This window comes from Lipotes vexillifer, unplaced genomic scaffold, assembly GCF_000442215.2.
Source record: "Lipotes vexillifer unplaced genomic scaffold, Lipotes_vexillifer_v1.1 scaffold514, whole genome shotgun sequence".
Lineage (NCBI taxonomy): Eukaryota > Metazoa > Chordata > Mammalia > Artiodactyla > Lipotidae > Lipotes > Lipotes vexillifer.
Window position 1 is genome coordinate 1,053,642 of NW_006789975.1, and position 10,800 is coordinate 1,064,441.

The 10,800-nt window shown below is 36.1% G+C and overlaps 1 protein-coding gene across 2 annotated transcripts in view; it reads left to right on the forward strand.

Moving 5' to 3' along the window:
• The window catches only part of NSD1 (nuclear receptor binding SET domain protein 1), a 130,390-nt gene that overhangs the window by 73,489 nt on the left and 46,101 nt on the right, over nucleotides 1-10,800 (forward strand). For both annotated transcript variants that reach the window (XM_007463086.1, XM_007463087.1), the window contains 4 exons: nucleotides 1,413-1,537; nucleotides 3,683-3,953; nucleotides 5,344-5,453; nucleotides 10,166-10,241. In XM_007463086.1, coding sequence (XP_007463148.1) covers nucleotides 1,413-1,537; nucleotides 3,683-3,953; nucleotides 5,344-5,453; nucleotides 10,166-10,241 — 582 coding nt within the window. The remainder of the gene's footprint in view (nucleotides 1-1,412; nucleotides 1,538-3,682; nucleotides 3,954-5,343; nucleotides 5,454-10,165; nucleotides 10,242-10,800) is intronic.

The following is a 10,800-nucleotide window of genomic DNA, read 5'->3' on the forward strand; positions in this document are numbered from 1 at the left end:
TGGGATCCTCCCGAAACGGGGCACGAACCCGCGTCTCCTGCATCGGCAGGCGGGACTCTCAACACTGCGCCACCAGGGAAGCCCTAGATTGGCTTTTTACACTTGGTTATATGCATTTAAGGTCCCTCCATGTCTTTTCATGACATGATAGCTCATTTCTTTTCAGTGCTGAATATAATCTATTGTCTGAATGTACCAGAGTGTGTTTATCCATTCACCTACATCTTGGTTGCTTCCAAGTTTTGAATAAAGCTGCTGTAAAAATCTATGTTCGGGTTTTTATGTGGTTCTAAGTTTTCACCTCCTTTTACATTAACTTGAAATAAACTAAATGATGTGTTACTACTGTTTACTAATGTGAAATTACAGCAGTTAGAATTAGTAAATTCTTTTCCACCTCTTGTCCTAATGAAGGTTTTATGGCTTGTTTCCATATGTGCTAGGGAGTAAGAGCCTTTGCCAAGCTTGCTGAGCCTGTGACCTTTCCTTTTTGGTCTCTACTTTTGTGTTTCTTTTATTGTGAGGACACCAGTATTGCCACATTCAAATGAGGCAGGAATAGCTTTCTCTGAGGTCATCATATGATGAAATACTCCTGCCCTCTTGAGTAGATTGTATCCTGCGTTCTGTAGGCATTAGGCTCTATTCCCAAAGAGTTTACAGTATAGTAAAATGATTATAGCATGTTAAGTACGTTAAAACTGGGATGAAGTTTTACAGGGAAATTAATAATAGATATTTGTTTCACCATTAATTCAAGGAAAAATGGCATGATACTTTGATATTTTGATCATAAAACATGACAAGAGTTGTTTTTTTGTTTGTTTTTTGTTGCTTTAAGAAAGTATCCAAAATTCTATATTCTATTTTATCTTTTCTGTCTTTGGCATACATGGCATATATTTTTTTAATGTTATTGAGATAATGGTATACATATTATTAATTATATATTTTTGATGTTTCTAATGTGAAACTCACTATAACCATGATATAAAGTATATATGTAAAATGCTTTTGAAATTCATGTGGTAGTGGTTTTTAGGTAAATATTCTATCATCTATTCATCCAATATTCTGCATAGTCCAGAGAGATGTTATTTAAAATATTAATTCATTGTGTTTTTTATGAATTTACCTGATTTAGAATCCATATTTTAATGTTAGCTTTGTCACTGTAGGACACTAGTTTCAGTTTAATTTCGTTAACATTGGATAGGCTGTGTGTGTGTGGATAGAGCAACAAAAGTCTCCTTTCTCCCAAATTTTGCATAGGATAAACCATAGCAAATAGCCATAGTGTTTTTGTGAGTTTCCTATTTCTGTACCTTTGGAAGCACAGAGATAGTTGCATGAAAACGTTGGGTTTCCCTCAAACTTTTTGGTTAATACTGAACTTGTTTCTCCTCTTTTAGCTGTGCGGTCAGAGAAGAAACGCCTTAGGAAGCCAAGCAAGTGGCTTCTGGAATATACAGAAGAATATGATCAGATATTTGCCCCTAAGAAAAAACAAAAGAAGGTACAGGAACAGGTGCACAAGGTACATTCCACCATTTCAACAACCTTTCATCAGTTCTTTTAGGATACTGCAATTTTCCCTTCAATATCATATTTTATCTTCATGGGACAATAATTTCCTTAACTGGGATCTTGTTTTTCAGGGGTTTTTTTCCAGCTTCTGGCACAGTACTTAGCCTGTCCTAGTTATACAGGAAATGTATAAATGAGTCTGTACTATGTGTGTATAGTGTGTGTATATATAGTATATTTTCCCCCTTTGCTTTCAAAATGTATTTAATGATTTAGGAATATTGTTATGATAAAACGTTCAGTAAAAAATACAGGGTATTAAAAAGAATAGTATGGTCCTAATTCTATAAACAAATGTTATAATACCTTATATGCTTTATTTTTCATTCTTTTTTTTTTTTTATATGGTATGCGGGCCTCTCACTGTGTGGCCCCTCCCGCTGCGGAGCACAGGCTCCAGACGCGCAGGCTCAGTGGCCACGGCCCACGGGCCTAGCCGCTCTGAGGCACGTGGGATCTTCCCAGACCAGGGCACAAACCCGTGTCCCCTGCACCGGCAGGCGGACTCTCAACCACTGCGCCACCAGGGAAGCCCTATGCTTTATTTTTAAATTCAATTTCTTTAAACTGAAAGTATTTTAAAGTAAGTTAGAGATATTTTGACCCCACGTCCCTAAATAACATGCACCTCTAAGAAACAACATTTTTCTTCACAACCAATTTATCATGGTCATATCTGTTAAGGTCAGTTTATCTAATAATAAATCCATGTTCAGATTTCCCCAGTTATTTCATAACCTTTACATTTAATTTATCCAAACCAAGATCCAGTCTAGGATTATACATTATATCTGGTTGTTACATTTCTTAAATCACCTTAAATCCAGGACAGTCCCCCCTTTTCATGACCGTATGTAAGCAATGAGAGCAACACATTTAGAGTATCTGCCTTCTTGATTTGTGTGATTGCGTCTATGTTCCCTTTTAGGTTGTAGTTAATAAGTAACAATTTGATAGATTCAAGTTAAGCATTTTTGGCTAGATTACGTGGTAGGTGTCGTATGTTGTATGACATTGGAAAGTATTTAACCTCCAATAGTTCACCGTGGTGACTAACTGATTTCTCTCTTTTCAGTTATGTTTTACCTCTTTTGATCAAGCAGCAGTATATGTATAATTACTTTGGCTCCAAGAGAATGTCTTGTTCCCCATCAGCCATTTCCCTGATGTTTTTTAAAAAATATCAATTGTAGATCCTTTTCTATATGAATAATTTCATTTGGGGTTGCAAAATGAAGATTTTCAGATTTTATTATTTCTTCTACTTATATTTTCTGTCAGTCTGTCATTTTATAGTACTGAAATACATGAAAGGCATGTATTGCTTTCCCATTAATTTACCAGCTCAACTTTGGAAGTTTATTATTAGCTGCTTTTATCGATGATATATTAGGGAATCTTTTTTTTCTTCTATTTTTATTTTTTTTTTGCGGTACGTGGGCCTCTCACTGTTGTGGCCTCTCCCGTTGCGGAGCACAGGCTCCAGGCGCGCAGGCTCAGTGGCCATGGCTCACGGGCCCAGCCGCTCCGTGGCATGTGGGATCTTCCTCGACCGAGGCACGAACCCGTGTCCCCTGCATCGGCAGGTGGACTCTCAACCACTGCGCCACCAGGGAAGCCCCCATTTTTACCCTTTAAAAAAATTATAGTAAAATATATATAACATAAAATTTACAACTTTAACCATTTTTTAGTGTACAGTTCTGTGGCATTCAGTACACCCACATCGTTATGCAACCACTACCATTATCACCACTACCCATTATCTTCAGAAATTTTTCATGGCCCCAAACTGAAACTCTGTGTCTATTAAAAAATAACTTCTCACTTCCCCATACCTTTAGCCCCTGACAACCACCATTCTGTTTTCTGTCTCTATGAATTTTACTATTCTAGGTAACTCATATAAGTGGAATCAATACAATATTTGTCCTTTTTTGTCTGGCTTATTTCAGTTAGTGTAATGTTGTCTTCAAGTTTCATCCATTTGTAGCACGTGTCAGAATTTCATTCCTTTATAAGTACATTATTCTTTTTGACACTTAAATTATAATGACTTTGGCCTATGGATTCCACGTTTATCTTTTGCCCATAGGTAAGTTCCCGCCGTGAAGAGGAAAGCCTTTTAGCCCGGTGTCGATCTAGTGCTCAGAACAAACAGGTGGATGAGAATTCTTTGATATCAACCAAAGAAGAGCCTCCAATTCTTGAAAGGGAGGCTCCGTTTTTGGAAGGGCCCTTGGCTCAGTCAGAACTTGGAGGTGGACATGCTGAGTTGCCACAGCTGACCTTGTCTGTGCCTGTGGCTCCGGAAGTCTCTCCACGGCCTGCCCTTGAGTCTGAGGAATTGCTAGTTAAAACACCAGGTAAGATGGGGATGGGTCTCAGTATGTAAGTGGGTATAATTAGAGGAAGCAGGAGATTTTAGTATGTTTTGATGGAAAGCCAGTAGTGTATTTCTGTACAGCAAACTACCCACTTTGATTCTGGGAAATCCCTAATACTGGCTAATTGGATATAGTTAATGACCATTAATTGGTGTACTGTCAGGAAGACATATTTTTAAAAAACTACTTTCTTTCAGTGTTATTGCTCTTCATGATTATTGATCAACCACAGTGTGAATCAACACCCAGGATAACAGGGTTTTGGGTAGGGGCACTGCATACTAGTGGAGTAAACACATAAAAATTATACTTCAGATACTGACTTTACCAATCTTTGTGTTACTTGGGAAGTTGTTTAACCTCTGAACTTGTTTCCTCGATGTATAAAGTGGAGACTGTGATGCAATGTATAAAGAAATTTACCTGACACATAGCAAGCAGCTGAGTGTGAATACTCCCTTGAAGTTAATTACCAATTTCTTTTCACTTTATCAGTATAAACATGTCACCTGGTGAGAATTGGATCTAAACAACATACTGTCTCTAATTCACCTTCTGACATTTTTCTTTTTCTTTTTTTTTATATTGGAGTAACCTTCTGACTTGAGTGTTGTAGTCAGCCAAGGAAAATTTTGGATGTAACTTTTTTACATTCCCAACAGTAGCTTGTGATGTTATTCTTTAAAAAGGGATCCCAATTGTGTATAATCAAATAAGGTGGAATCAAAAAGAATAATAAAGATAGTTACCACCTCATTGCCCATTATGTGCCAAACTCTGTTATTAGACTCTTTTATATAATTCCTAAGAGCAGTCCTACAAAGTAAACAAGTGTCTTTTACTTATTTAGGAATAGAACAAGAATTCTAATCCTGGTCTATTTATGCCCAGAATTCAGGCTCTACTTTACCTCACTTCTCCTTTTGTTCTTATCACCAGTTGATTGCTCTAAGGGGAGTTTTGCCCTTTTGATTTCTCCCTTAGTTCATTTGTGATTTTTTAAAAATGTATCAACATATATGGTTTTTAGTAAGTGTGTATACACACACACACACACACACACACACACACACTCTGACATAAGAACATCCTCACATTAGTTTGTGTCTGTATTGAGAAATATTTTCTTGTTTTGTGTTAACTAGTATTTTAGAATAAATGTTTACCTTGTCCCTCCCCACAAGATGATGAGAACAATATTTAAAAATGACTAATTTTTTATATTTTGAGAAAAATATTAAAATGACTAATTATATATATATATATATATATATATATATATATATATATATATATATATATATGTTTTTAAAAAATTAGCTTGTGCCCAGTTTCTAAGTCATCTAATGAAAAGATACATGCATTTCAGGAAATTATGAAAGTAAGCGTCAGAGAAAACCAACTAAGAAACTTCTTGAATCCAATGATTTAGACCCTGGATTTATGCCCAAGAAAGGGGAACTTGGCCTTACTAAAAAGGTATGTTATTTTAGTCAATTCTAAAATAGGGTTGAATCCAGGAAATAGGGGATTTTAAAAACAAATCTTTTAGTAATACTTATGACATCAGTGCACATATACATAGAAATTATAGAATGTCAGAGCACACTTGGTGATCTGAGAGATCCTACATTAAGATGCTGTTTTGCATTTGTACGGAAAATGTGTATCACTTGATTTTAGATTTTCTTTTCAAGTGAAAATGAAAAAAGCTTTTACAGTTGAGTAAAGTTTGTGTTTGTTGTAATTTCTTTTCTGGGCTCAAAACCTCTTACCTGATTTCTACTTCACTTCTGTCTCTACAAGCCACTAACCTACTCTTATGCCATTGCCCTGTCTGCGTAATACCTCAGAAAAGACCTAGCTCAGCTATAATCCAGGCAGAAACACTTGATCTTCAGTTTTGCAAACTTGGTTTCCATTAGCCAAGAAGGCATCATTAAATTGTAGTTGGAAATAGAAAATGATTTTCTAATTCTATAATGGATGATAACTGGATATTGATTCCTTAGGATATATCCTGCTCTCTTTGTATTTGAGGAGTAACTCAGTGTATATGTTACAAATTCAGTTGTAGGTTGCACAGATTTCCTATTTAAAAAAATTCTTTTTCTTTAAAGAAAAAATGCAGATTGTAATCAAATCATAAATAGAGTTTTTGGAATTCTTCCCTTAGCTGTAGCAAACTTCTATCCTTTAATCCTATATTAAGGCCCCTAGTTTTTGTTAGTCACACATCTGTAAATGTAAAATTTAATTTATTTGTGTTTTTATACCTTATTTAAAGAGTCACATTATGTACTTTAGTTCCTTTGTTCTTCTCAAAGCGGTTTTATGACATGGACTTTTTGGTGGTTCTTAGACTCATCTCCTGCCCTCCGAACTCTCACTCTCTCTGCAGTTTGTGCAACCTTCAGTGACAATGTGTCTCTAACTCACTATCCTCTCATTGTACCCCACACTCTAGTAAGGCTGTGGTCATCTTCTGCAGTGCTTTCTCTCCTGGATTTATATTATTCAAATCTTAGCCACTGCGCAAGATTGTGGGCAGAGGTAGATGGGAAGGGCCAGGGAAACTGGGATTCAGTTGCACGTTTTGAGCGTGGAGGTGACATTTGCAATCAGGTGATAAATTTAACGGTATTGTACAGGGTGAGTCATGGGAGGCGGTTGTCTAGAGGTGAGGTGCTGCAAATGTCATTGAAAGTAAGAATTCAGGCGAATTAAGTGAATGACCCCCCCCCCCTTTATGGAGCTATAATTGGCATATATAAGTTAATGATTTGAAGGAATAAGATGAATTTTGAATCCTCAATGTTTTTGAGACTGGGTTACTTAAAATATAGTGTTAATTTGTTTTTTAATAACTGTAAATGGAGTATAACCTTTAAAATTGTATAATTTGTATGACCTTGCTCTGCCAAGTGCAGTTTTCTAATCTGAAATTTAACTTGTCGTGTTTGTGGGTTAATTTTTTCCGTAAGGGGATAAAAAGCATGATTTAGTTGATAATTTTAATTTATATAGGCGAACGTGTCCCAGAACTCTTTGAGATTTAATTTACACTAATAAAATGCACAGATCTTAATTGTTCTGTTTGATGGCTCTAGACAGTTGTATATACCATGTTAAGTACCACCCAAACTAAGTATGCTCTATATCTATCACCCCTGGAAGTTTTCTTGTTCCCCTTTTCACTCAACTCCCCATTCTCATCTCTTCAAGAGGCAAAATTTTCTAACTTCCGTTACCATAGATTAGTTTTGCTTGTTCATGAATGTCCTATGTGTTGTTTTGTTTTTGTTAACTGGCTTCTTTTATTCAACACATGTATTTGAGATACATCCACAAGGATGCTATTTCAGTAGTAGTTCAAGTACAATTTGCTTGTCCTTTCTCCTGTTGATGCACATTTGCATTTTTTCATTTGAGGGCTATTAATCATAAGGCTGGTATGAAAATTCTGAGTCTGCTTGTGTACATATATTTTCATTTTTCTTGGTGGTGTAAATACTTAGGGGTGGGATTGCTGGCTCATGAATATATCCCTTTTAAAGAAATTGCCAAACACTTCTCCAAAGTGGTTGTACAACTTCACGTTCCCACCAGTGGTATATCAGAGTTCCAGTTGCTCCACATCTTTAATAGCATTTGGATTGTCAGTCATTTTAAGTTTAGCCATTCTAGTGGATATGAAATGATATCTAATCATGTTTTTAATTTGTATTCCCTAATGATTATTGATTTTGAGCCCCTTAGTATGTGCTTACTGGCCATTCCTATATCTTATCAAATGGCTGTTCAAGCACACTTATATTTTTGATTGGGCTGTTCATTGTTTTTATGGTTGCTTTTCTAGGGCTGCCTTTATATTTGGGATACAAGTCTTTTGTCAGATATTTGTGCTTTAAGTATTTTTTCCCAGTCTGATGCTTGCCTATTCATTTCCTTAGTCTTTCATGAGAAAGAATTTTTAAAAGTTTGTTTTTTCTTTTATTTATATTTTGTGTCTATTTCAAGAAATCTTTGCCTACCACATCAGCACAGAGATGTACTTTCTGTGTTTTCTTTTAGGAGTTTTATGGTTTTGATTTATATACAGTTCTTCATTTTTTGAGATGGAGTTTTGAAGTGGATGTCCAATTGTTTTAGCACCATTAGTTAAAAATCTCTGTTAGCTATCCAGTTCTCTGTCTCTCATATTTTTGGTCTCTTTAAGCATTAGATATAATTAATAACTGTCACTGTTGAATTTCAGCTTTTTTTGGTAGGGAGATAGGCATCATATTTGGTGCTAGAACAAGAGAAAACCAGAATTATTGGTGATGGCTAGACCTGGACCCTGGAGAAAAGTGACCTCTTTTCTGTTTTAGAAGTGAGTTCTGCTATCTGACCTAGTTAACTTCACAGTTAAGGTCCTGCTTACTGTGAGGTATATTTTGCCATCAGGTTGAAACCGTGATTCAGCTCCATCTTGGGACTACACCATGGGTTACCAGGCAGGCCACACCTTGTCTTTGGCTGGATCAATCAGTGGGTTAGAGAAAGAGGGATTGTCTGTTGAGGTAGTGGTAACTTAAGAGTGCGCAGACTTAATGCATATCCTACCAGATTATGCATAAAGTAAGTTACTGGCATCTTTGACATGTCCTCCAAGGCACTTACAGAGTTCTGTGGGTTTTTTTAAAAATATATTTTATTACTATTATTATTATTTTTCAGCCGCGCGTCGCGGCACACGGGATCTTAATAAAAGCACAGTCTTAATCACTGGACCACCAGGGAGGTCCCTTTTTTTATTCTAAGCAGAGCAGATGGAATTTTATTCATGTAGTGTAGTGTGGGGGGTGTGTGTGCGAGCAGAGCAGGGAATTTTATTCATGTAGTGTAGTGTGGGGGGTGTGTGTGCGCGTGCGTGCGTGCGTGTGTGTGCATGCTGTTATTTCTATTTTAACTTATAAAATTGTTTACATCAGAAATGAAAATTTTTTCTGTATCACTCTCTGACTGTAGTTTTGGGAACATTCTGATTGTTTTTGCATCACAGCTTTTGGGTGAATGTTAAACAGTGAAGTATAAATTGGTTATCTAAGTAATATAGATGGTAGTTTTCTTTAAATTATGCAGTCTATTTTGTGGGTTTGTCTACTAGTGTTTTGTTCCATTTAACTAGGTACCTAACATTTGCTTCTGCATTTTATTTGACTTCATAAGACTCTGATCTACACTGAACATGAGGAACATTCGTATGATTTATTAGTGTGTATAATAAGTGTTCAGAAATTCACAGCTGCATTTTAACCTCAGACTTTGGGAACTTCATAGCAAGAATAGCATCCATTATATTGACTTTCGTGGCCACTAAATTTTGTTTTACAGTCATGATGAAGAATATTATTCTTGTAGGAGAAGACATTTTCTTGGAATAGAACTAATTCATACAAGCATTAGTAGTAGGGGAATAAAATGCGTAGTGAGTTACTCTTGATGTTTAAGGTTTTTCTTGTTGTTGTTTTGTTTCTGTTTTTGGCCATGCCACGTGACTTGTGGAATCCTAATTAGTTCCCTGACCAAGGGCCCTTGGCAGTGAAAGCGCGGCGTCCCAACCGCTGGACCACCAGGGAATCCCCAATGTTAAGTGTTCTGTTTTTAGTTTCAGTGTTGCTTTCATTTATATTAATCTGCAGCAACTTAAATTAGAAAGACTTTCCATGATTCAGAGCTTTTTAATATTTAGAATTCATCAAGTAAATAAGTCTGTGTAAAATCCAGTGGCTGTAAGTATAACATTAAGAAGGAAGATTTTAAATACACGGTGGTGTGGAACAGAATTGAGCTGGTGGGTCTATAAGCACATACTTTTTCTTTTTCTCTCCCAATTTAATCAGAGCAGTGTTCTGTATCTGCTTTATATATTGGGAGTCTCTGAGTAAGCCAGTCGTTGTCTGTAGTCCCCCCACCGGAGTATGTGGTTGGTGGTTTTGAGTTTTAGAGCATGAAAAAAACCCAAATCTGATGCTTTTCCCCACAAAGTTTCTGTTCAACCCTTTACTATTATACTGTTCCTTTAATTGTTAAAAACAGCCAAGATTCTGTATCTTTGGCAATAGACAGTTCAGCTTTTGGCATATAGTATAAAGGGTTTGTTTTCTATTCCTTTGTAAAACATGATGCATTTTACTTATTTGTAGTGTTATGAAGCTGGTCACTTGGAGAATGACATTACTGAATCATGTGCTGCATCTCGTTCTAAAGAGTTTGGTGGAGGTGAGTGTTTTTGAGATTTAAGAACTGTATTGCAAAAATAAGTGTGAAGTACCCTGTCAGTTAACGAGAAAAGTTACTAAGCAGGACTAGTAAGGTTGCAAGTTCTAAGACTTGTTTGCCCAATATATGCTTCCTAAAACTGCGTATGACACTAGAAAATTGTATTGATTCATTTCCAACTTTATACTGAAGTTAGTTAAATGGAATTAGAATTAGTGTTAAGGAAATGTTGGGAACAATAAAGAAAAATCAGCTCCTTAATTTTCTTATTAGATAATTCTCCATACTGCATCATTACTTTCTTGGCTTTGATTCCTATAGGACAGAAAATAACAGAATTTGAGTTGAGGGGGAAATTGCAAATCATCTTAAACAAGTCTTTCATAGTCTTACTTTCTTATATCACACCTGTGACCTTTGGTCAATGAACATATGCTTGAAAAAGAGAGCTTACATTTGAGCCTAGTCTATTATGGTTGCTTTCAAAGGCCTTGGGAATCTTCTAGATTATATTGGAATCTGTTTCCTGGAACCTCTGCTTGGTCATCTTATTTCTGCC